The sequence below is a fragment of the Phalangium opilio genome, unplaced genomic scaffold, assembly GCF_054372755.1.
Source record: "Phalangium opilio isolate 3A_F unplaced genomic scaffold, DU_Popi_V2 ptg000209l_1, whole genome shotgun sequence".
In the NCBI taxonomy this organism is placed as follows: Eukaryota; Metazoa; Arthropoda; class Arachnida; order Opiliones; family Phalangiidae; genus Phalangium; species Phalangium opilio.
Window position 1 is genome coordinate 20,873,962 of NW_028324217.1, and position 27,101 is coordinate 20,901,062.

Here is a 27,101-nt window from a genome sequence, read left to right on the forward strand (position 1 = left end):
CCCCAAAATTTGAAGAAAGCGGGCAAGAGGGGTACCCTTCACTTTAAACGTCAATATTAGCAAAGTTTGAGATGATAATAGGTATAACTTTATTTTAAACGATTTAACTATTATTAATATTAAATATTGAAGATTAAAATAATTAAAAATAATTATATTTATTTAAATATTAAAGATAAACCTCTCGTGCAAAGAGAGAGATTATCATTGCCTCCTATATCTACCAAGGCCCGTGCACGCGATATATTTCCTTCATTGCCTCCTATATCTATCAAGGCCCGTGCATTGTGATATATTTCAATAATTGCCTCCTATATCTATCAAGGCGCGTGCATTGTGAGATATTTCATTCATTGCCTCCTATATCTATAAAGGCCCGTGCATTGTGATATATTTTTCAAAACAACAACAAAATGGGAAGCTCCTCTCAGAAACATAATAATTTCTTTTCTCTGTAAATGAAATGAAAATATGGATAATATTGCGCTCCTTCTTTAATGGTATGAATCCTTGCCTGTCTATTAATATTTTACGTAGGAGTAATACGTTTTTAGCGAAGTCTAGAGAGGATAAACATAAGCGAGATTGTTTCGGGAAAAAAATACTGCTTCCACTAATGGGTTTATACTCCTTGTTACTGTTGTATAGAGTAATCATGATAAAAGCTTAAAAAATTACGAGAGGACAGACCTTTTTTATCCTCTTGTTTTATTCTTAATAAGAATATAAAACATTTATTTTGTATCAAAAAATATTTTTGGTGATAAGATTGCTTTAGAAAAATCCAAACGGTTAGGCATTTGTAAAAAAAAAACAAATGATATTTTTCAAATCTAATGAGATAACGCCCACCTAGTTGAAAATTGCCCTTTTTTATCCGCGGGAGCCATTCTTAATGAGAATTTCGATGCTAGTAGGTTGTCAATTAAACTACCGGTATATTATTGTTGTTGGGAATTGTATATTAAGTCAAATTAAGTGGTTGTAAAGAGCCAGCAGGTTTTTGCTGCTTCTTTTTGTGAGTATTTGATTTTTGTATGTAAAATGGAGGAAGATAATGTTGAGAGTAAGGATGAAATGCGGAAGCGCGGGAAAGGATGAGGGCAAAAAGGTCGACGTTTTCATTGGATACTTAAGTTTATATAATCTTCTCGACACGGAGAGGTAATATTTTGGTTTTCCCAACTTGTTATTATCATCTTTTTGCACAGTCGTCAAATAGTGGCGCTTCCAAGGCAGTACGAATGTATTGAAAACGCTAGCACTTTTGGGGTCGCTTAATTCGTCGTTTGAATTGTAAATACCAAACCTGCGGTTGGGCTAAATTCATTAGAAACTTTGGCGGGATTCGGTCTAATGGAATTCTGCGCAATGGGAATATACCTATTTAAACAAATCTAGCCGACCTGTTGGAAATGTTGTTCTATTATGAAAGCCAAGAAAGCTTATTTATTCTTCATGTCAAACCATCACTTTAAACAAATATTTTGCTCAAAATTTGAGTAAAGGAAGTCCTTTTCTCAATATAAAATGAAAGTCATTGTGGCTTACATTATGAATATAGCCACAAGGTGTTAGATTATTCACCTTTTGGTAAAATATACCTCCACGTTTTCATTGTTTTTCTAAAATATTATAATTCTTAATAAAATAAAGATTTAAAAAATTTAAACCATATACCAACGTACTAAATACATGTTACATTAAAAAACACCTGGCAAGCGTTGATGTTTAGCTTAGTGTTAAGATTATTCTGTGTTTACCTCTTAAACGTGATAAAATAAGAAGTGTTTCTATTTGGAACACATTTTAAGGATCCATAGAGAAACAGAGAGGTAATTAGACATCAACATTGAAGAAATAAACATTACCTCACACCAATGTTTAACTTTATAACATGTTCTAATTTTGCAAACCTAAAAACGTTTTTTCTGTGTAGAGAAAACATGTTTTTGGACAGACTCGACAGTAGCGCTGGCCTGGGTCACTGGAACCCCAAAAGTTTGAAAGTCATATATTGCTAATCGTGCTATTGAGATTCAAAAATTTACACACCCAAAGACATGGTTTCATTGTCCTGGAACATCTAACCCAGCCGATTTGCCCACTAGGGGAATAAAAGGGATGGATTTAGAGAGTTGCCAGCTCTGGTTTTATGGTCCCTCATGGTTAAAAGAAAATGAAGAAAATTGGCCTAAATCTCCACAAGTAAACCGAAATATAGATTTAGAAACAGTGGTCCATGAGCGACGAAAAATTACGTCATTAGCTCTCAATGCAACTGAAAAATTACGTCATTAGCTCTCAATGCAACTGAAAAAACACGCATTTATATTGTAATCGATCTAGCAAGGCACAACTCATTAAACAAAAACTTAAGAATTACAGCTTGCGTGTTGAGATTCGTTAAAATGACAAGAGGGTTAGGAAAAATTACTGGCCCCATAACTGCCGAAGAAAAGAATACTGCCGAAATATTATGGGTAAAAGATATACAAAGAAAAATATATTCTACGGAAGTAAACTCCCTAAAAAATGGAGAACAAATCTCTAGAAATTCTAAGATCCTATCACTAAAACCTACTCTTAATAAAAACGATCTTTTATGTGTGGGTGGGCGTTTAGAAGAAGCCAATATGAGCTATAGGGAAAAACACCCTATCATTTTAAGTAAAAGTGAAACGCTAGCTAAATTATTCATGGCTAGAAGCCATCTTCAAGTAAAACATGGTGGTATAAACGACACCATAACCCAACTACGTGAAAGGTTTCCAGCTGGAAAACAGTTAGCGCGCACAATAGTCAAGCAATGCTTGACATGTAAGAAACATAGTGCTAAGTTAGGTGACACACCAACAGCTCCCCTGCCCCATGACCGTGTCAATGAATACCCTCCATTTTCCATAATTGGGATTGATTTTGCGGGTCCCCTACTAATCAAAGAAAATGATGGGGCTAGAAAGGCATATATATGCTTAAAAACCTGCGCTGTCACAAGAGCAATACATTTGGAGTTGATACCATCGCTAAGCACGGATGATTTCATGTTAGCGTTCCGACGCATAATAGCACGTAGGGGCGTTCCTAACACTATTTTTAGTGACAACGCGAAGACTTTCAAAAGGGCTGATGCCGATTTAAAATTTATATGGCAACATCTTAATCTGGACATTTTAAGAGAATTTTTCGGAAGCCAAGGCATTGTATGGAAATACATCATTGAAAGAGCTGCCTGGTATGGGGGTGGTGGGAGATCTTGGTAAAATCCACAAAAACCGCGTTAAAAAAGAACGTAGGAAGATCTTCCCTCACTTACCCTGAAATGGAAACAGCCATTTCAGAAACGGAAGCAGCCATTTCAGAAACGGAAGCAATAATTAACTCGCGTCCAATCACCTGTTCACCTGTGCCTATGTTTACAATGATATAGGTGAGCCTTCCCCTCTGTCGCCGGCTGAAATTCTAACAGGACGTAGAATTACGTCATTACCCCATTTTAATCACAGTCTAAAAAATGTAACCACATCGCGAGTGGAATTAACTAAACGATTAAAATATAGGGACACGTTAGTTAGCAAATTTTGGAATCGGTTTCGCCACGAATACATAATGGGTCTAAGGTCAGCACACTACGCTGAACCCACTAAAAATTAAAAAGTATTTAAAGAAAATGACGTTGTATTAATAAAGGATGACAATTTAAAACGTCATATGTGGAAAATGGGCCGCATTACTGAGATTATTAAAGGAAGAGACGGTATTGACCGCTCTTGCATAATTAAAACCCCAAGTGGTACAATTAGACGCTCAATCAAACATTGGGGGAGTGTAAAATAACTAAGCGCCATTAACCAATTAAGCTTGTTATGTAAAATTAAATTAAACTAAAATAATTTTTCTTCTATAAAATTTAAAGTAATCTTGGAAACTTGTAAATATCCTGTATAATCTTTTCTATTCCATTATATGTAAGCTAAAACTTTCTATGTTTTCTTCAAAACCTGCATCCATGCTTTATCAATGTAAACGATCTTTTTTTTTCTGTAAAAGTGTTTTCAACTTGGGATGTTTCGGGAAAACGGTCTCTCTGGCCAGCTCACCTCTACCCGGTAGGTAGAAAAACCCAAAAAGAGAGGAAAAGTACCCAAGGGATTAACTAAAGGCTAAGAGGTGAGCGAGCGAGGGAGAGAGAGAGTTTTTTTACCTTTTTAAAATCAGAATACCAAAAACTGTACTCTCGGTAGGACCTAACTGGTCACTCTCCTGCAAAAGCGGAGCAACAAAATAAACTTAGTTCAAGAAAATAAAACTAAATTATTTCGCCAACAAAAAATTTAACTTAATCAATAGCAGTTGACACTTTGGATTATTACAAAAATATTACGGTGTTTCAGTCCGCCGTAATATTCAATTCCCAGCTCTCCCAAGAACCAGAAAAGAGAAGAACAAGCCAAAGCTAAATACCCCGATTCTTCAATATATGTACCTAGTAGTAGGTTTTGGTTATTTCCTACTTTTATTTCAAGCCAGATTGCTTCAAATTCTTTTTGTAAATCAGGGCGTCTAATAACTTTGAATGAGTTTTTTTAATGCGATAAGGCTTCCTCCCCCACGGCGACCATCAGTCCTATCGTGTCTGTGAATTTTATAATTAGGCGGAAAGAAGTCCTCGTTATAATCTGTGGGTTTTAACCAAGTTTCTGTGAGACAGACAATATGGGGTTCAATAAGTAAAATATTTGTATAAAGTTCGTCCATTTTATTACATATGCTTCTTGCATTTTGATAGTATATGCCCAGTGAGGTTTTAAACTTCATCTATAAGTGGCTGTTCCTCATTCACAGTATGAATCTCAGTTGGAGGGAGTTGAAATTTCCGTGTTTTACTCAGATAGCCATGGAAATCCATGACAATACAGTCTTCGGGGAAATTTTGAGGGTTATTTAGTAAATTAATTTCGCTTCCGTCAGCAGTAGTGACGTGAAACGAGGAGTAATTAGCAGATTTCGTTTTTAGTCTTGTACATTCAACAGTTTTTAGTTCACAGTCAGTTTCAATATATTTTTTCAAATCATCGGCCTTTATGTTGGGTGGTAGGCGAGATATAAAAAGTGCCCTTTTTTTTGGTTCTCGAATCGGTTTCGCTATTGCCTTGATAGTGTCTAGTTTTTTTGAGCCAACCTGAAGGGGCTTCTTTTTAGTCATGTCGGGAGGTTTTTTTTGGGTGATATTTGTGGTTCTTTTATTGCTTGGGATAGTAGGCCTATCATTGGCATCGGCAAGGAATGTGATTCTGGGAATACCATTTCGCCCTGTCATGTCAACTCTATGTCGGTCAAAGCTATGGGGTCTCACCCTTCTCGTTGTATCCTTCGAGAATTGTGATTTTTCGCATTGAGTCACACAATGTTTTTTTAATGTTTTAAGTTCTGGTTGCATGCCTTCTACTACATTTTGTAGATCTAGGTAAGCTTAGGGTTCTAAATCGGTAAATTACCATGGTAATTTACACGGTAATTTACCAGGGTAACTGTAATTTACGATTTTCTCGGGTAAATTACGAAAACGGTAATTACCCTGGTAATTACCGTGGTAATTTACGCTGGCAAATTACCACGATGGTAATTTACCACCGAATTTTCATTTCTAACACTTGGAAAATGGTCTAAAAGCCCCATATTTTGCTCTACCCGTGCATACACACTTATTTCTTCCCATGATATATGAGTAAGTCATAAAAGGTTGAACGGCAAGCGTGGGAAAAATTTGATTAAGGAAATGAAATTTGATTTTCTCGTCTATTGTTGTTGTCGAGTTCGTTTACGTCAGCTGGAAAGCTGTAGTTGTTAGAAATTTCTAGAGATGGGTCAATACCAATATCGGTACCGAAATTTGACTAAACCGATATATCGGTATCAGTTTAAACTGGTTTCGGCCCTTCTCTAGAATTTTGTTCTAAAATCGTGAAATAGCAATAATTCGCAAAATTGGTAAGAAGCAAGTGGATGTTGCTGTTCAAAAGTATTTTGAGCTGCAAACATCAAAACTCGGTGTTTAAATATTGTAAAACACTATGCTATAGAAAGAATAGCTGTGTTCAAGTGATATTTTCATTATTTAGCTTAAAAACGATCAATATAATTTAATTTTTTAATTTTCGTAAATTACCATGAACGGTAATTTACGCGGTAAATTACGGCGTAGTTTACCATTTTCCAAAATTACGGTAATTTTCGAACCCTAGGTAAGCTTCTGTTAGTACTTTGATTAATGAGATAGAGTGATCGAATATATTGTCTTTTTCGCGGGTTAGGCTGTCAGTTCTAAAAAATTCATTCAGTATGTCTATGAAGTCGTCCACTTTAGTTTTCGGGTTACCTTGTTTTGAGTCCGTATCATCATCGTCTGTTTCGTCAGAATCACTTGAGTATTCGTCTTGATCCTCTACTTGTTTGTTGCGGCATTTTTTGCACTCATGGGAGCTTGATTTCCCATTGTAGATATTTTTCGCTTCTTCCACCGTCAATTTTAGGCACTTAATATGCGTTTTAAATTGACAAGTTTTGCACGGTATCGAGTTTTGTTTTGCTGCAATTATTTTATCACAAAGAAGACACTTTGCGGGAATCTTCGCGACGGGTTTCGCGATTTTTTTACCATTTTTAAGAGTGTTAAAAAAATAATAATAACAATAAATAAAAATATCACTAATATCTTCCGCGGAGAGCTATAAACTTGCGACTACTCCGTTCAAATTCTAGCTAAATAATTGAAACCATCTACTACTACCAGAGCTGATGACGAAGTTAAAGTAATTAAAGACGTAAATGACGATCTAGGACCTTTAGCAAGTACTACGTCAAAACCTGAAGAAACTTCAGACAATTTAAGTTGAAATGAAAGTTCCGAGGAGTCTGGTGGCAAAAATGGAACTCGTTCGAAAGAAGAAAAGCTCAAACGTTTGGAAAAGCGCTTGGAACAATTCAAAAAACGTATCCAAAATCGCCAGGAAAAGGTTATGAAAAAATTTGAGAAGAGATTGGCAAGAATTGAGAAAAATATTGAACGAAAATTGAAACAACTTTCCGCCATGAGGGTCAATTTTGCCATGGAAGAAACGAAACTAAATAATACCTTGGAGAAATTTAAAAGGGAGATGAACAATAAAATTAGTCAATTATTACGGTAAGCGAAGATATAATTACTGTAATTTCAGTTGTAATATTAATTGATGTTAAATATAGCATTTGAGACGACATTGTTACTAATAAATTTTAATATTCGTTCGTAACGGTTTTATGAATAACTAGCAAAATCATATTATTATTATTATTACTTGTAGAAAAAAGGTTCGGCGTTGCCCGTTAAGACATTTGGTTAGTTCCGGCCGCCATTTTGATATACTGCAGAATATTTAAAGCACACAACCATAGAGCCGGTATGGTAATTATTCGGTAATTAAGGGTGCTTACATTATTTCTAGGATTGGGAAGTTTTCTTAGAGATTATCTAATACAATTGTAAAGAACAGTAATATTTATTCAGAAAATGAAAACATTTTGTAGTACAATAAATTTAGTAAAGTTTGCCAAGTACCCTTAACTATAATCCATTTTATTGTTCCTAGTGATTACTACGTTGATGTTGGATTAAATGACTCTTCCGTACGCTGCCATAATCACAATGATCACATTTGAAGGGTTTTTCACCACTGTGATTGCGTTGATGTCTGATAAAATCATCCTTCCGTGTACTAGCATAGTCACACTGATAGCTTTTCAAGGGTTTTTCACCACTGTGATTGCGTTGATGAGTGATCAAATTATTCTTCCGCGTGCACGCATAGTCACACTGATCACATTTGAAGGGTTTTTCAAAACTGTGAATGCGTTGATGTGCGATTAAAGTACACTTACGAGTACTAACATAGTCACACTGATCGCATTCGAAGGGTTTTTCACCACTGTGAATGCGTTCATGTCTGATCAAATCATGCTTCCGCGTACTTGCATAGTCACACTGATCACATTTGAAGGGTTTTTTACCGCTATGAATGCGTTCATGTTTGATAAAATCATCCTTCCGCGTACTTGCATAGTCACACTGTTCACACTTGAAGGGTTTTTCACCACTATGAATGCAACGATGTCTGATCAAAGAACCCTTGTGCGTACTTTTATAATCACACTGATCACATTTGAAGGGTTTTTCACCACTGTGAATGCGTTGATGTGTGATCATATGATACTTCCGCGTACTTGCATAGTCACACTGATTACACTTGAAGGGTTTTTTACCGCTATGAATGCGCTGATGTTCGATCAAATTACACTTCCACGTACTTGCATAGGCGCACTGACCACATTTGAAGGGTTTTTTGCCACTGTGAATGCGTTGATGTTCGATCAAATGATACTTCCGCGTACTTGCATAATCACACTGTTCGCATTTGAAGCGTTTTTCTTTGGTATCCTTTCGAATGTCAAGTTCAAGCTCCCTTTCATTTTCAGGTGAACATTTGTATCGAGTTGAACATTTTTTCTTGGATTTTCCTACAGAAAGGAAATAGATTAATATCTCATATTATATCATACAACTCGCATCACAAACATTTCACTGTTCAAAGGCAATTGCTATAACAGGTTATGCTTGTTGTGTTATGAACTTTAACACCTTTAAATTTCTATAAAAACGTAAACTTTATTGCATTACTTATGCGCGTCTGTATTTGCCTCTACGGGACTTAAAGTAACAACTAACATAATAATGGAAGGGTACGATATTTATATACTTCTTATCTGTAGACTTTAAGCCCTATCAAGCGGGCTGATCATAAGCTGATAACACATCCTCTCCCATAAGTTAAATTTCTACATTACAATTCAATATTTACAACTACTTTACAGTAATGATTTTAGCTAATTAATTACAAATTAAGTCTAACAGTTTGTTTCACTTGGCGGCCACTTCTGGTGTGTATTATTGCTGTGTGTTCGTTACTCCTGGCATCCGGAACTCTTGCAGGGTCAAGTGTTTCATTCTGACTGGTTGATGGTTCGGTCGGTAGATTATTCGTCAATGGATCTGGAATTGAATTCTGATCGCCGACTATCGTTGGTTCTGTATTAGTAGCTTCCGTTGAGATGGTTGGTGCAACAGGATACTGAACAGCGTGGTTTAGGCACATCTCTTTAACTCCAGTGGGATGTAGTATGTGACGGGTACCAACCTCCCGTTCTTTTGGCATTGGTACCAAGTGAAATCGATTTCTTCATAGCAAACCATTGGGCGTTTGGATTAGGTATGATCGGGGCTCAGAACTTGTAGAGATGGGCCGATACCAGTTTAAACCGATACCGATATGATCCGATACTTGGGAAACCGATCCGTACCGATACCGATATTTTACCCGATCCTTCGTTTAAACCGATATCAAACCGATACCGATATGGTATCGGTATCGGCCCATCTCTATACATAATTCTCGATCCAATTTCGGTACTTTAGACTATAAAACTGGCTTATCATACGAAAAACACATTTTAGACACTAGTTACGTTATCCAAAAATAGTTGAAAAACTGTGCTGTCTCAGAGTTTAGGTCTTGAGTATTTATTTTCTTCAAAAAATATCGGGCAGAAATATCGGTTCATTTTTAACCGATACCGATATATCGGTTAAAGCCAAATATCGGTACCGATACCGATATGGTATCGGTATCGGCCCATCTCTAACTCAGAAGTTTGGTCTTGTACGGTCCCTTGTACTCTTAGATCTGTGACCCACACTCTCTCTCCTCTCGAAAGTGTTTGCAATGGTTTCACCCGGTGACGGCGATCATAGTCTTCCTTCTGTATCTGCCTACGTTTCTCTTCACGTTTGAGGACAATATGAAACGGCGGTATTTGTGGCAACAGCTCGTTGTTCGATATGGGTAGGGTTGTGCGGAGTTTTCTGCCCATCAATAATTCCGCTGGACTATATCCGTTGGCTAACGGTGTCGACCGATATGCTAGAAGTGCCACATTCGGGTCCTTGCTCTTTTTCAAGGTCTGCTTTATTTTCACGGCTGCTTCTACAAATCCGTTACTTTGTGGGAAATTCGGGCTTGACGTCACGTGCTGGAATCCAAATTTCCTTGCGAAAGCGGTAAAAGTTGATAGTAGTTTATTTTGAAATTGTGGTCCGTGTCGCTCCTGACTTGCTCGGGAATTCCATGCGTGGCGAATATTGATTTCACGTGATTGATGATAGCAGCTGATGTTAAGTCATTGAGGTTTCGAACTTCGAAATAGCGAGAGTAGAAGTCTGTTACCAAGAGATACCACTGTTTCTCCAGGTAGAAAAGGTCCATTGCCACTATTTGCCAGGGACGGTCTGGGAATTCGCTCGGAGAGAGTGGTTTTCTTTCGTGCACGCCGTACATTTCTTTACAGTTTCTTCTATTTGCTTCGACAGTCCTGGCCACCAAGCTGTAGATCTTGCTCTAGCTCGACATTTTGTTATGCCCTGATGGCCCTCGTGTATTCTATCCAAAACGTCGTGTTGCGTTTCGCTTGGTATTATTATTCTGGATCCTTTCACCAGAATATCTTGCTGGACGGAGATCTCATCACGGTATGGATAATATTTAGCCAGCTCTTGTTTTAGTTCCCTTGGTTTTGGCCAGCTTGATTCCGAATACTTCTTCAACGTTTTGCAGGTATCGTCTTGCTTTTGTGTCCTTCAGACTTCAGCCAATCTTTCATCAGATACAGGAATGGAAGCCGTGACCAACTGAATATGTGCCGCGATTTCTTTTTCTAGCTCAGCATTACCGGTTTCTGGTAACGGGCCTCTTGATAAGACATCTGCTATGATTAAGTCTTTTCCTGGCGTATAATAAACAGTATAGTCATATCGCATTAGACGGATACGTAGTCGTTGTAGTCTAGGTGACAGGTCGTCAAGTGCCTTGGTTTGCATTATGGCTACGAGTGGCTTATGATCGGTCTCGATCAAAATCAGAAGTCCCAAGATGTAATCTTGAAATCGCTCGCATGCCCATGCCATGGCTAAGGCCTCCTTCTCTATTTGGGCGTACCGTACCTCCGCTGGACTTAACGTCTTGGAAGCGTAGGCGACGACCTTCAATTGCTTGTTCTCTTGCTCTTGACGGAGAACGGCGCCGATGCCATATGATGATGCGTCCGCTGATACTATGGTTGTCAGTTTTGGATCATATAGTGACAACACAGGCTTCGATGCGAGGATGGTCTTAACTTCCTGGTAGGCGTTAGATTGTGAGACGTCCCAAAACCAGCTATTCTTCGTGCTTAAAAGTGCATTTAATGGTTGAATGATGTCGGCCATCCTTGGGATGAACTTCCCCAAATAGTTTGCAAGACCTAGGAATCTTCTTAGCTCCGTGGGATCCTTCGGTTCCGGAAAATTCGTAATCGCTTGAACCTTTTCCTCGTCCGGGCTGATTCCATTTTTGTCGATAACATGACCCACAAACTTGATACGATTTACAGAGAATTGGCATTTCTTCAAATTCAACGTGACGCCCGAGTTTTGCAGTCGTCCTAATACAGCACGAAAGTTTGTGTCATGGTCTTGCTGTCCTTTTCCAAAAGGTAGAATGTCGTCTAAGAGGTTTACATTCCCTTTTACTCCCTCAAGGGCGGTGGAAATGAGACGCTGGTAATATTCCGACGCTGACGTTAAACCAAACGGCAGACGATTAAAGTAGAAGCGTCCAAACGGGGTGATGAATGTTGTGAGTAATGCTGATTCTTTATGCAAATGGACTTGCCAATATCCACTATTGGCGTCGAGTTTCGAGAAGATTGTTGCACGGGCCAATTGTCCAAGCAAATGGTTTACGGCAGGCAGTTGAAATCTCTCACGTCGAATGAACTGGTTTAATTTGGTAAAGTCGACGCATATTCGTAGATCGCGTTTCCTCCTCAACGTTGTGTCGTTGTTTTCATTACCCTTGTATTCGATCTTCTTTTTGACAATTACCATCGGGCAGAAGTCCATTAAATTAGCCTAGGAAGTGAACAATTACAATGCCTGGTATAGCGTACGTCTCTACTGGGATTAAAACTCCTTCTGGCTCCATGGATAGGGGCTTAAATTTTTCCCCCTTTCCTAACACAGTTAGAAATCTCGAGCTCCTCTCTAGGAAGTCTTTCTTGACGTGAGCGGGGCGTGACTTCTTCAGCCCATGAACGCTGGATCTTTAAAGGGTAGATTGTTTGCTTTATAAAAAATTAAAAAAAAGGAACGGCCACGGTTGTTAAAGGGAGGGTGAAGTAGAAAATCAAGTGGTTTTTTATCGATTATTCTACTAAATATAAAAAGGCAGGGGGTTACGCGATTGGTCGGACGTCCTCATTTAAAATTATCCTTTAAATCTGAACCTTATTTGAATTTTAAAATCATTCGGAAGTATTTCCTGAATGTTTGACTATGCAGACTGGTCTTGTAATTAGTAGAAGAATCGATAAAAAATCACTTGATTTTCTACTTCACCCTCCCTTTAAATAGTTTTTATTTCAATAGGTTTATGAAGAGTCATAAAAAAACTGAATGACCTTGACTGTTCCAAAATTCACACCCCCATCCCTTCTCCTATGCTAAAGAGAGCTCGGTTTTACAGTGGAAGGGGGCGTTTTCAGCCAATAGTTTTTTCTCTCTCGATAGGGCAAATTTTGGCGTACGAGTCGCACTTAAAATTACCGCGAGGTGGCGAAGGTGTCGTCCTTCTTCAGTATTGCTACACAAGAGAGGGGAGTCCCAAACCCCGCCTTTGGTTACTTCCTAGGCTAATTTAATGGACTTCTGCATCGGGGCACACCAGTCGGTAGGCTCCTCTACTTTTGAAATTTCGCCTTTCTCGATCATGTGCTCCAGTTCCGCCTTAGTGTCGTCCAGTAGCGCAATTGGCACTCTTCTTGGGGTAACTAATGCGAATGGAACAGCATTTGGCACCAACTGAATCTTGTAAGATGTTTTCATCTTTCCCAGGCCGTTGAAAAGTGCAGGGAATTCCTTGACGGGATTCACCCTTGATCTTGTCTCTGTTCCGATATCTTCAATCATTTGGATCAGTCTAAGATCCTCGCTTGCCGTTAACCCCAACAATGGAAGTTGTTGTTTCTCGATAACGTAGAGATATTCATCGATTCTTACACCGTGGTATTCCAGCTGAACTTGGATTCTGCCTTCCGTTTTCAACCGTGTTCTTCCCGGTCCATACAGCCTTTTGTCTGATGGTAAGAGCGTCACCTCAGTTTGTCTTGGTTCATACCAGTCCCAAAGTATGGCAGAAACTTCTGCTCCGGTATCCACTTTAAATTCGACCAACTCGCCGTTTACTTTGACTGGTAAAATCCATTTCTTGTCCCGTTCCTCTGATACGGAATGGATGTACGTGTCTTCTTGCGGCATAATCTTGCTAGCCGAGTTGTCTTCCTCACGAAATAGATTTTCCAGGTTGATATACAACTCGTGGATTTCCATGTCGTCTACGGAAATGGCTCCTAGAATGACATCTTCCATTTCGACTTGGTTAATAGTGGTTTTTCGGCAGTACTTCGCAAAATAACCGACGACGTGACATTCGTGGCATTTGCTGCTCTTCGCTGGACACTTGTCTCGGGAATGACTTGCTTGGCTGCCGCAAGGAGGACGTCCTTTACTGTTCTTCGTTGTGTTGAACGGTGGTTAGTTCTTCGTTATGTTGTCGTATGTGCGCTTCTTACGGTTTTTCCAATCCGACTTGTAGCTGCACGCACTTGCGCGTTTGTTGTTCGGTTGGGTTCCAATTCGGTCTACTTGGCTAGCTGGTTTGACTCCATTTAAATCCAGCTGTTCCCGTTTCCGATCCTAAGCACTTCTGACCGTCTGTATAGCTTGGTCTAGTGTTAGCTTCGGATCTTCTTGTAGCCGCTCTGATAAGTGTTTGTTGCGTATTCCAACGACGATTCGGTCTCTTATCAGTTCGTCCCGTAGGATACCGTATTCGCAATGTACGGATAAAGCGTATACTGCGGTAATAAATTCATCCGACGTCTCACCTTCTCGTTGTGTCCTTGTATTGAATCTTGCCCTCTCGTAAATGGTGTTTCTGCGTATTACGAAGTGTTTATCAAACTTGTCCAATACTACAGAGTATGTCTTCTTTTCCGCAGCCGTCAGTGTGAACGAAAGAAATATGTCATCTGCTTGATCTCCCATGAGATAAATTAACGCGTTGACCTGCTCTTCCTCTCCTTTTGAACTGAGACCAGAGGCATTACGGAAACGTTCGAAACGGCGGCTCCATTTTGGCCACTCGCTCGGGCAAGCAAAGGTGAAAGGATCCGGGGTTGAGACTTGAAACACGGGCGCAGATGCTGGCACAGCGGTCATGTTGAGTTGTTTTTCTTTTTAAGTAGCAATAGGTAAGCGTTACAGTCTAGCGTCCGCAAACACGATGATAGAAGCTGGACCACGACGGCACGAAACGCGTTACCGATACTCTTGAGAAAACGAAAATTTAAAAAAAAACTACGCGGTTATAGAGCGCTCGCGAAAGTTTCTTCTGACACCATGTTCTGTTATGAACTTTAACACCTTTAAATTTGTATAAAAACGTAAACTTTATTGCATTATTTATGCGAGTCTGTATTTGCCTCTACGGGACTTAAAGTAACAACTAACATAATAATGGGAGGGTACGATATTTATATACTTCTTATCTGTAGACTTTAACCCCTATCAAGCAGGCTGATCATAAGCTGATAACACAATGCTTAGGCTTAAAAAGACACAAAGGCAAACAAAACAAGTTCAGAAACAACTATAATCCATGTCCGAGTCGAAACAGCGGTTTCCAAACACCTGACCTTACCAAATCTAATATATGCGTTGAGAACGTAGAAGATTCAAACTTGATCCCACATTAGACACTTGTGTAACACAGAATGCAAACTTCCCCATAATAAACGTATAATAAAATATACGCCACAATATGAACAGACATATTCTGCCATTAAAAGTCTGTAGGTGCAAAGTAGTGAAAAAACACAAGTATGAAGTCAAGGGTAAAGTTCAGCTTAGCGAAAATTTTGTGGTCTGTCTTGCTTCTGCTGAAACCAACTAGCACCAGAAGTGATGAAAAAGATGAAGTTATTAAAGAAGCAAATTAAGATTCAATGCAATAACATATTAATCAATTATTATGGTAAAATTTTTATTCTTTAATAGCGAAGATGATATTCCATTTTTAATATAAATATTGTTAATTATAGTCAAATAAAGGGCTATATTCAATATTGTTCGTGAAGGATTTATAAATAACTAACACAAACATAGTATTACTACCAGTTTCCCGTTAAGCCGTTAGGCTAGTTACATTTCACAATTTTATACTACGATATAGCCTGTCGGGTGATTAATTCGTAACGATAGGCTTTTACAATTTTCCCACGAACAAAAACGTTTTTCTTGGTGAGCGTCTACTACATTTGACAAGAGCAGCAATGTGTGAAACGAAAATGAAAAAGTGTTGCGCAATTGACACATTTTGAAATGGTTCTTTCCAAGGTTTAAATTGCTGAGTATGCTTAACTTCAATCCATTTTATTAGTCCGTGTGATTATAAAGACGATGTCTGATCAAACTAATCTTCTGCGTGCTGCCATAATCACACTGATCACATATGAAGTGTTTTTCAATGCTATTAATGCGTTGATGTGCGATCAAACTAATCTTCTGTGTACATTTATAGTCACACCGAGCACATTGGAAGGGTTTTTCGCCACTATGAATTCGTCGATGTCTGATCAAACTAATCTTCTGCATGCTGCCATAATCACACTGATCACATATGAAGGGTTTTTCGCCGCTATAAATTCGTTGATGTAAGATTAAATGAACCTTCTGCGTACCTTTATAGTCACACCGATCACATTTGAAGGGTTTTTCACCACTGTGAATTCGTTGATGGATGATCAAATTAATCTTCCACGCACTTGCATAGTCACACTGATCACATTTAAAGGGTTTGACAACACTGTGAATTCGTTGATGCCTGATCAAACCATCCTTCCGCGTACTTGCATAGTCACACTGATCACATTTGAAGGGTTTTTCACCACTGTGAATGAGTTGATGGCTGATCAAAGCATTCTTTTGCATGCACGCATAGTCACACTGATCACATTTGAAGGGTTTTTCACCACTGTGAATGCGTTGATGTTTGATCAAATTACTCTTCTGCGCACCTTCATAGTCACACCGATCACATTTGAAGGGTTTTTCACCACTGTGAATGCATAGATGTCTGATCAAATCAGTCTTCCGCGTACATGCAAAGTCACACTGATCACATTTGAAGCGTTTTTCTTTGATATCCTTTCGAATGTCAAGTTCGAGCTCCCTTTTATTTTCTGGTGAATATTCGTATCGAGCTGAACATTTTTTCTTGGATTTTCCTACAGAAAGGAAATAGATTAAAACCTCAAATGATATCATAGAACTCGCATCACAAACATTTCACTGTTCAAAGGCAATTGTTATAACAGGTCATGCTTAGGCTTAAAAAGACACAAAGGCAAACAAAACAAGTTCAGAAACAATAATCTATGTCCGAGTCGAAACAGCGGTTTCCAAAGGTTTGACCTTACCAAACCTAATATACGCGTTGAGAACGTGGAAGATTCAAACTTGATCCCACGTTAGACACTTGTGTAATACAAAATGCAAACTTTCCTATAATAAACGTATTATAAAATATACGTGACAATATGAACAGCCATATTGTGCCATTAAACCTCTGTCGGTGCATGATAACACCTACAAATTAGTGAAAAAAGACAAGTACGAATTCAAGGGTAAAGTTAAGCTTAGCGACAATTTTGATGATTCCTAACCTAATATATGCTTTAAGATTGTGGAAACTTCAAAAAAAAAAAAAATCAATGGTAATAAAAATAGACTTATAAAACAGATTCTACATTATTTGTTTCATTGATATTCCACGTGAACCTCGAGGTGCATAAACCTATGACTGTTGAATATATTTGCAGTGATGTAACCGGGTTCGATCAAGGAGCGGGAATGGAAGCTTTCCCCCTGATTCGATTAATTAAACTTATAGAACCGTCTGAGTCTCTATTTAGAGACAACGCACAGTCTGCTTTATGCCTTAGTGTGAATTTTAATTTCGATCCGGCCCGAGCCGTTAAATCTTTGCAGACAATTGTAATTAAACATTAATGTGAATTGCACATTACATTACCTAAAGAAACTTTGTTAAACAGCCCGATATGTACCTATCCTATGAATGTGTATATGTGCAATCAAGCTACTCTTCCGAGTGCTTCCAATTCACACTGATCACATTTGAAGGGTTTTTCGTCACTGTGAATGCGTTGATGACAGATCAAATGATTCTTCATCGTGCTGGCCTAATCACACTGATCACATTTGAAGGGTTTTTCAGCACTGTCAATACGATTGTGAATGCGTTTATGTATGATCAAATTACTCATACGATTACTACCATAGTCGCACTGATCACATTTGAAGGGTTTTTCACCACTGTGAACTCGTTGATATATTATTAAACTACTCTTGTGCGTGCTGGCATAATTACACTGATCACATTTGAATGGTTTTTCACCACGGTGAATGCGTTGATGGACGTTCAAATGACAGCTCTGCGAGCTAGCATATTCACATTGATCACACTTGAAGGGTTTTTCACCGCTGTGAATGCGTCGATGGATGATCAAATCGTTACCAATTTCCAATTTATTCTGGCACCCCCTCTCTATTGCCAAAGTATTTTGGGCCGAAATAAGCACCAGTGATGATAAGATAAGAGTGAAGATCCTTGGGAAAGGGATCATTTTAAGGGTTTGTTTCATTATTCAAGTGCTACAGTTCAAATTATGGAGAATCTTAAAAATAACATAAAAAGTGTGAACGTTTCGTCCAACACATATAAATATGTTACAACCACAACGACTGAAAATTAGCATAGATTAGCGGCTTTTTGCCCAAGATTAGTTTTCATCTAACTTTAAAGCGGAATTTTTCGGCCTGATTTTCCGGCAGGGAGTCTGTGTCTCCCACATTCGCGATTTTTGGAAGATGAAAGCCAAACAAGGTCGATCTCAGAGCAGTTAAATCATGTTCACGTCTGATCAAAGAACCATTCTCGGAGCTAGTATAGTCACACTGATCACGTTTGAAGCGTTTTTCTTCAGTACCATTTGTAATGTGACGTTCAAGATCACTTTTATATTCAGAAGAATATTTGCAAAGAGTTGAACGCTGCTTCTCGGATTTTCCCTTCAAAAAGCAAACAAACTGAAACTTCCTTACAATTTGAATCAAACACATTACTATGTTCAATAGCCCTTGATAAAACCGGTCATGCCGAGGACTAAAATGGCACAAAGTTAAAGAAAACAAGTTCGGAAAAAACATTAGTACCACTCCGAATTGAGATGACTGTCTCCGAAGATTTTACTTATCAGAAAGTGGAAACTAATGGTTGTTAATTATTAAGAAAATATTTAAGGTTTTAGTCTATTGCAAAATAAATATGCTTATAAAATAAATTGGAAGGGAAATGATATGACTGCCGTTATTAAAAGACGTTATAATGTCCTCTCTTCTGGTTTGTTTCTAGGTGATCGAGTTAAAATGCAAGTAACTGCAATTCGTTAACACGTAACACCAAATTAAGCACTTTGACTGGCGTTACCCTTTTGAGCAGAATATGATGGTGGAGAAAGTGGAAAATTTTCAATAAGTCGGATATTATTATAATTTGAGGATATGAAGGCCACTTCTCCGAGGAAGGTAGACACTCAGTGTAAGCGGTGTATGTGACAAAATCGCGATTTACTTATTGCAACGATTGAGTCAGAAGAAAAGAAATCGTCTTGGATAGTTTGCAACGACTATAACATTATTTTTCCGAAAGGCTCAACCCAAATCGCAAGGATGTTTACCTTAACACCATTTTCTCTTTAAAATCCTTGTTTCCCCATTCATTAAGTTATTTTCAATGCATTACAAATTGTGTCCATTACATTTTCAATAATAGATCGTTTCATCTTTCATTATCAGTAAGACCAAAAGCGGTAAGGCTTCACACACAAAGTATGCATCTTGGGCCATAGGTGAGCTACACGATATATTCGAAACGCCTCCTATAGAACCTCCTAGCACGCGAAGGACAATTATTCGGTGACACGGTTCCTTCGACACTACCTCAAGAACCGATTGGCCACTTGCATCAAAGAGAATATACCAAGAGGAGCAGAAACTTTGTAAATAGGGGCCGGCTCTGAATTTGGAGCAACTAGTTCCGGTTGTTCACGTGACCTTGTAGTCTTCGGTCTACTTAAAAATTACCTTTTGTACGTCAAAAGATCAACCCTTAGCCACCCAGGGCCGGAAATAAGCACAGGACACTGGACATTATCCAATAAAATATAAAAATGTCCCATAAATGTTTTAAAAACTAAGAGGTTCACTAGACATTTTGACCAATAAATTTTCACAAGTTTTGATAGCTTGACTATGAAGATGCGACACTATTTACGCACACGCCAGTGGACAATGTCCAGTAAATTTTCCAGTCAAATAGAGGGGTCACTGGACACGTGTCCTATTAGAAATTTTTCATATTTCCGGCCCTGTAGCCACCACCAAAAATGAGCAGTCGACACAATTTAACCGATAAAAGGCGTCGCTGCTTAGCCAATCAACACAAACCGGATCTAGTTACGACCAAAACTGTGGCCGGGCCTTTCAAAAGCCTTGTGAAAGGCTAGACTTTCTGCTCCTCTTGGTATATTCTCTTTGCTTGCATCGATTCGAGAACTGCTATAGAGACGGAGTAGGGTCTCTAAAATATTCTTTAGATGAAATTATTCACAGTTTCAAAGACCATTGGGAGTAAAGCACTAAGGTCTTATCAATCTGAGCAACGTTTGCTTGGGCTCTTTAAGACACCAAGGACGGCCGGGTACCTGCATTTTTAAAAGGGAATTTTTTCTCGTCCAGTGGCCACGGAGCTCAGGCTCAAAGGCTGAATTTAGGTAACCAAGTTTTGAGCTTAATAATATTCGCAGGGACAACTTTCCGTTTAAAATTAAAGTTAAAAACGTATTAATTTAAATGAGACAAAATTTTTAGAAACTTAAGATTTAACATGCTAAACATTGAGGATGAGGTTGAAAAATCCCAGGGAACACAGAAAGTAATGAGGGTTAGAAAGGACGGGGTTAAAAACCTGTTAGGGGAACTACCACTAGAAAATTTCGAAACTTCCTCTGATTTTTGTGAGGTTTCTAAATTCTACTGTAAGTGGGTCAATTATGACGATTTTTGAGTCCCGAAAATCGTTGCTGACCCTAAGCGTAAAATGACTTACCAATTTCCGAACTGGCAGAAGTTGTACTACTTTCGGAACTACTTGACAAACTACTTTCGGGTGTATCAGAGCTGGACACTGAAGTATTATCTTCAACTTCAATCGGTTCTTTTGGTAAATCGCTTGGCAAGCACAGTTTCAAAGTTTCATTTTGTCTATTATCAGTTTTCTTTGAATCGGTCAAGGTGACTTTGGACTGGTTATCATCAAGATTCTCCTCTGGACCTTCTTCCTGAGAATTGCTTTCCTTATTTGCGTCAAGCGACGACAATTCCCCATGTTTTTCAAGGCACAATTTCTTCGATCGAGTTGCTATTCTCTCATTTCCTCTCTTGGTCGAAGAAATTCGTGATTTGGGATAAGAATCGTTAACGCTAAGATTGTTCTCGGGAGGCGAATCCGTCGTTGGGACAGGAGACATTTCGAACTGCGCTTCGCCTTCAAGGTTAAGTAAAGGAACACCGTCACGGCATTTGAGTTTAGGAATACATAGTTTCATAATTCGCGCATTTTTTGAGGTAGTTTTAGTTTGGGACGTGTTTCCTTTGCCAATCTCCGCATCACATTCAGGTGATTCTTCCTTAATGTCTTCTTCAGTCAGAATTCCTTCGATATTGCAAGCACCTTCGGCTTTTACCAACGAACCTTGATGATCAAAACGAAAAAAATAACCCTAATAGTTTCATTAAACTGGAACTACATCAGGTTGCGTGTCAGAATCACAATAATGTGACACCATACCTATCCCAAATTGCTCGAGGTTCGTGGCTTCCACTTTAAGCAGACTTTGGTAAATGTTGTTGGTAATCTCAGCTGGTATACTTTGCGAACTATCCAAATAAAAATTCGTCAAAACTGATAAAGCAACAGTAATAAAAGATTAATACATTTTATCAGAAGGGGATAATGGAAAAAGGATGACACTCTTTAGTTATATCATGTAACATGATTCTTCCCAGGCGAAGGACCCCTTTTTGAACATTTGCTTTCCTGCTCAACAAACTTCAGATGGGCATCGCAACGTGGGGTGAAGTCTAGAACTGTTTGGTATTTGCTAAATCCTCAGCAATCAACTCTGCACAAACCTTGATTGTCTTGACGTGGATGGGACAAAAATGACCACAAGCGCATGCGCCTTGGCAAATAATGAGGGAACTATTTAACGCGTGTGATTCGGTTTAATAGTAACCTTCACTGTAAAAAATAACCGTACTGTCTAGTACCTTTAAAGGTATTTTTCGATGCATCCCCAGACGTACCTATAAAGGTACTACAAAATACCGTTGTGTAAGGGTACTCTGAAATACCTCTTGAAGAAGGTACTTTTGAGGACTACATGGTATTTTGTGATCCCGTAATGGGAATCATTTAAACCTCAAAAAAAGGTCGCAATAAAACTTTCAAATTGTGAAAGGTACTCCTTTATACCGAAAAGGGTACCTGTTAACACTCAAAAAGGTTCGAAAATATACTTTTAAAGGTATTTTGTGCTACCGAATTAGGTGTCAAATAAAACCCACAAACTTTCGCGCTATCAAAATTATTTGCGGCACATTTAAAACTGGTAAACTTTTCCTTAATTACCGCGGGCTTGAATCATTTTCAGACATGGTAAGCATTACACCACTTCGGTGTAAAAGAGACGGAAAGACACGAGAGTAAAATTTGCATTCCATCTCAACCTTTAGTGTCTGTGTTGTGGGCTTACGGGATAAGGGTAAAATTTTGCCTTCCATCTCGCCTTTAAGTGTCTGTGCCGTAGGCTTGCGGTGTTTCAAACCTTTATATTAACTATGTATGCCTTATATCATAATTGTACTGCCTTTAAATGATGTAACGTATGCTAGTGTACATAGCTGTCAAAGAAAATAATTAATATTAATTATATGTAATTAAATATTTAAGAAAAACCACTAGCTAGGAAACTCGATATTGAAATTGAAATCTCGGGTAGAAAACCACAACCCTATTCTACCCTACCGAACCTAATCTTTGTGTTTATATATAATATTCCAATAGAGATTTCTTCTACGCTGCCATTACTAGTGCTACTGGTGAAGTAAACAGTTAGTGTTAGAGAAATTGGGCTAGAAGTATTATATCATGTATTTTACTTTATTAGTGTTGGTTAAAATCAGCACGCCGGAGCTAAAAAATCCCTCTAAAGAAGTCTGTTAAGTCTTTTTCTACTTCCAGGGTACGATAAAATACCACCAGAAGCGCATAAACTCTAAAAGGTTTCATTATATACCTTATATTTCCAAAATACCTCTTTCGAAATCATTTAATACCCGCAATGTGAGACAACTAATAGAATACGTTCATGGGTACTAAAAAGGTCGCGGAGGTATTTTATAGTACCTTGAAAATACCTTTATTTTTAACAGTGTTGCTCCAAATATAAAATGATGTTGGGAAGAATCATGTTACAATTACCCCACTTCTCCCTCGAAGCATTGCATACTTCTGATTTTATTCACGATTCTCAGGGCAAGGCTTAACGAATCAAGTTTGATGGACGCGAATTAGTCAGTCAAATAAAATATTATACTTGAGCTTAAACTTAACCAGAGCCGAGACTTGACTATGGTTTAGTTCAAAAAAATGACACTAGATGCTCCCGTAGTCGAGGGGTGGAGTTGACAGGCCTGCTGAGCTTAGCAAAGGCTAGTTTTAGCTCCGCCCTCGTTGACAAGTTCTCATTGGTTTTTTGCTTTATATACCTTTGTATTTGTTCTTCTGTTTGTTGATTTATCAGAACAGGATGAGATAATTCCTGTTCATTCAGTCCTAAATCATTTTCAACAGGTTCTGATTTCACGCGTTCAATGTTGGCTCTTTCGTGCATTCCACTTTCCTCCTACGTTATAAACAGTTAATAATAATTGAACTAATACTTTTAACCCGATTCTCTTTCACATCGACTACGAAAATGAAGAATGTTACAAACCATCAGATCCTTGATTTCACTTTCCAACTCCTTAATGACCCCATTGAGCCGCTCAATTTCGTCCAGTTTCTTATTTATCGTAAATAAAATTGTCATTCTCACTTCTTTCATGTTTGATATTAAAGCATTACACTGAAAAAAATAGACTGCATTACAAAATAGGACTTTCATATACGCAGAATGTCTTTTAAAGTGTCCAGAAAGAAAACAGAGAAACCAGTGACGTCAACAAGGGGGGGGGGATGAGAAGGGGTTTTTTCGTCAAGGGCGCCACCAGAGGCTTGCGGGCGCGGTAGCTTTGCAAGAACTATAAGCAAGGCCGCAGTTTGTGTGTGTGGGCATACAGCTCCCACAAGGCTCTTGTGGTGCGCTTTAATAACACTATAAATGGTCAAGACATGGACTAAGAAATACTGAGGGACGGATGGCAGAGGGAGAAAGTTGAAAATACTTGTTAATTCACCTTCTAGCGGCAGATAGTAACAAACCGGATAGTGGGGGGCTTATGGGGGAATAAACGTTCTAAAGAGGGAAGCAGCTAACGTCTGATTTTGTCTAGATGGCGCTAGCTTTTTCCGGGATTTACTCAGTATTTTTCATAACCCCCCAACATTTTGGGGCTGAAAGGGAGGAAGTAAGCTTAACATTGGTTGTTTAGTCGCTTAGTATGGGACTCTATGGGCTGCCATCGGTCCTTCAGTATTGGTTCGTCCATGGTCGAGGGATGTGTTTCTAATCACCCACCACTAAACATTGGTTTACTTAAGGTTTTTCTATTGCGATTTATACTTTAAAGCAAATATCAGCTACTGTGGCGCCCCTAACACACTGATTAACCTTCTACACACCAATTTTATGTAGCCAAAGGCAGGAACCAATCAGAAATCGTCCTCAAGGGCGGAGCTAGACCTAGTCTTTGATAAGCTTATTGGGTCAGTCAACTCCACCCCTCGACTATGGGAGCATCTAGTGCCGTTTTTTTACACTAAACCACAGTCACAGCCGAGACTCGCTTTAAAGGGATACTAGCATAGATGGGCACTATCATATCATTTGATAGTTTTACCACTTGATACGATAGAAAACTAAATCTGCCCCAATCAAAGTATCAATTTTGATAGTTATTTTCGAGAAAAATTTGAATTATAATGATCGATTGAGTTTGATAGCTTAAAAAGTGCACTCAAAGTTGATATGATTCATTGATTCGTTGAAATCTTCTAGAGAAAAATATCGATTCTCAACGTGATCTGGCTACTAACCCCATCTTTTAGAAATCATAAAAAATGATAGGCATTATTCCTTGAGAAATATATTGATTTTTTGAGTGATTTTATTTGGCGACATCTGTTTTCTGATTTCATTTTAAAAGAATTATGAGCTAATCTTTGATAGGCAATTTTGATAGTTATGAAAATTTCTGGAAAGATAAGTCGTTTTTTGAATGATATCGAAGTTTTTAATATATTTGAACGTTAGCAAGTGTAGGTTTATTCTATAAGAAGATTCTGTATTTGGTGGTCGTTATAACCCTCTCAAACAAATAAATAAAAATAAAATAAACGATGGTTCAACAGTTCAAACTGTGAAGACGGAGCTTCTTGTATATAGAAGCTCCGTGCTGTCACTGATGTGAACGACTACTCGAGGAGGAAGAACGATTCCACGAAATCATCCAAACGTAGAAGTAGATAAATTAAAGTGTAGATTTTCTGATTTTTATTACCCACAGTTATTAATTGCAATTTTTGCCTTTAATTATTATTAGTTAACCGTTTATAGTAGATGGTTTAGATTAAATCGAGGGCGAATAATTTGAAAAAGTTTGGATAGTAGCTTTTGAACTATAAACAGTCAACAAGTCAAACTTGAGAAATGAGATTATGGAAATTATATGAATATATGAAAATATTCGAAATTCTACAAAATCAGGAAATATCAGGAATCCATTAAACAGTGTAAAATTAGGTAGAGACCAAATCAGTTTGATCGAAAACAATCAAATTTAAAGTCCGGAGATTAAATGATCGATTAATTTAGTCGTTTCTAAAGATTTCAATTTGATTTGATAGGCAAAAAATCTATCTAACAATGAGAGCCAATCTAACATATTGAAGGAAGATTTGATAGTTTCACCATCTATGATTTTGTTGAGAGGGAAAAATCTATCTAACAAATAATGCCGGTCTAAAATATAGCTAGAAGAATTGATAGTTTCGCCAAATATGATAGTTTGAGAGGAAAAATATCTATCTAACCAGCAGTGTCAGTCTAAAATATAGTCAGAAGAGTTGATAGTTTCGCTATCTATGATAGTTTGAGAGGAAAAATATCTATCTAACCAGCAATGTCAGTCTAAAATATAGTCAGAAGAGTTGATAGTTCCGCCATCTATGATGGTTTGAGAGGAAAAAAATCTATCTAAGAAGGAGTTCCACTCTAAAATATAGCCAGAAGAATTGATAGTTTCGCCATCTATGATAGTTTGATAGGAAAAAAATCTATCTAAGGAGGAGTGCCCAACTCTGGATACTAGATTGGATGGCTCATGCTGTACTGACCAAAACGCTACAGGCTTTGAAACTCACCTTGGCTTTTAGTTGCTTTATTTCATCATCTTTGCTTAAATGATCACAGTTACAATCATTCGCCTCCATTTCCTATAAACAAAGTCCAGTTTTTTGAAATTTAAAATTCCTGTGCAAACCACGGATAATTTCTCAAGTACCTCTTTAAGCGCCACACTTTGAAGATTTATTAAACTCATTTCCGAAATGTCTGACTCTAAAGACGTAACTTTTCAAACTAGAACTATTTTATCAAATACAAACAAAATCTTTTACGAAAATCATTCCCCCAATGTTGCCAAATAAATTGAGAGGGAAGACAAAAAGGCTGTAAGTTATAGAATACTAAAATTGAATGCGAAAATTCAAAACCCATTCAGGTTGGGGCCAGTTTCGGTTTAAATTGTGTAGCAGTCACGGTAGCAGACGACGGTACAAGGCCCGCAGAGTTGGGCACTCCTCCTTAGATAGATTTTTTTCCTATCAAACTATCATAGATGGCGAAACTATCAATTCTTCTGGCTATATTTTAGAGTGGAACTCCTTCTTAGATAGATTTTTTTCCTCTCAAACTATCATAGATGGCGGAACTATCAACTCTTCTGACTATATTTTAGACTGACATTGCTGGTTAGATAGATATTTTTCCTCTCAAACTATCATAGATGGCGAAACTATCAACTCTTCTGACTATATTTTAGACTGACACTGCTGGTTAGATAGATATTTTTCCTCTCAAACTATCATATTTGGCGAAACTATCAATTCTTCTAGCTATATTTTAGACGGGCATTATTTGTTAGATAGATTTTTTCCCTCTCAACAAATCATAGATGGTGAAACTATCAAATCTTCCTTCAATATGTTAGATTGGCTCTCATTGTTAGATAGATTTTTTGCCTATCAAATCAAATTGAAATCTTTAGGAACGACTAAATTAATCGATTATTTAATTTCCGGACTTTAAATTTGATTGTTTTCGATCAAACTGATTTGGGCTCTACCTACTTTTACTCTGTTTAATCGATTCCTGATATTTCCTGATTTTGTAGAATTTCTAATATTTTCATATATTCATATAATTTCCATAATCTCATTTCTCAAGTTTGACTTTTAACTGTCTATAGTTCAAAAGCTACTATCCAAACTTTT

At 37.9% G+C, this 27,101-nt stretch overlaps 2 protein-coding genes across 3 annotated transcripts; one reads left to right on the forward strand and one right to left on the reverse strand.

Annotated features, from left to right (window-relative positions):
* Nucleotides 1-2,411: 2,411 nt before the first annotated feature.
* Nucleotides 2,412-3,263, forward strand: LOC149621216 (uncharacterized). Its single transcript, XM_089854727.1, has one exon. The coding sequence runs from the start codon at nucleotides 2,412-2,414 to the stop codon at nucleotides 3,261-3,263; it is 852 nt and encodes a 283-aa protein (XP_089710853.1).
* A 4,253-nt stretch (nucleotides 3,264-7,516) lies between these two features.
* LOC149621217 (uncharacterized) lies at nucleotides 7,517-26,347 on the reverse strand. 2 transcript variants are annotated; one of them, XM_089855445.1, is made up of 7 exons: nucleotides 26,111-26,347; nucleotides 25,971-26,042; nucleotides 23,383-23,514; nucleotides 23,156-23,292; nucleotides 21,174-21,262; nucleotides 20,433-21,077; nucleotides 7,517-8,553 (listed from the first exon to the last, which is right to left on the reverse strand). In XM_089855445.1, exons 1-7 carry the CDS (start codon nucleotides 26,147-26,149, stop codon nucleotides 7,625-7,627), a joined length of 2,043 nt encoding a protein of 680 aa, XP_089711571.1. In that variant the 5' UTR covers nucleotides 26,150-26,347; the 3' UTR covers nucleotides 7,517-7,624. The 2 variants fall into 2 exon arrangements, with proteins under 2 accessions (XP_089711571.1, XP_089711572.1); XM_089855446.1 differs by lacking the exon at nucleotides 7,517-8,553 and adding an exon at nucleotides 15,211-16,470.
* Between the last annotated feature and the right edge of the window lie 754 nt (nucleotides 26,348-27,101).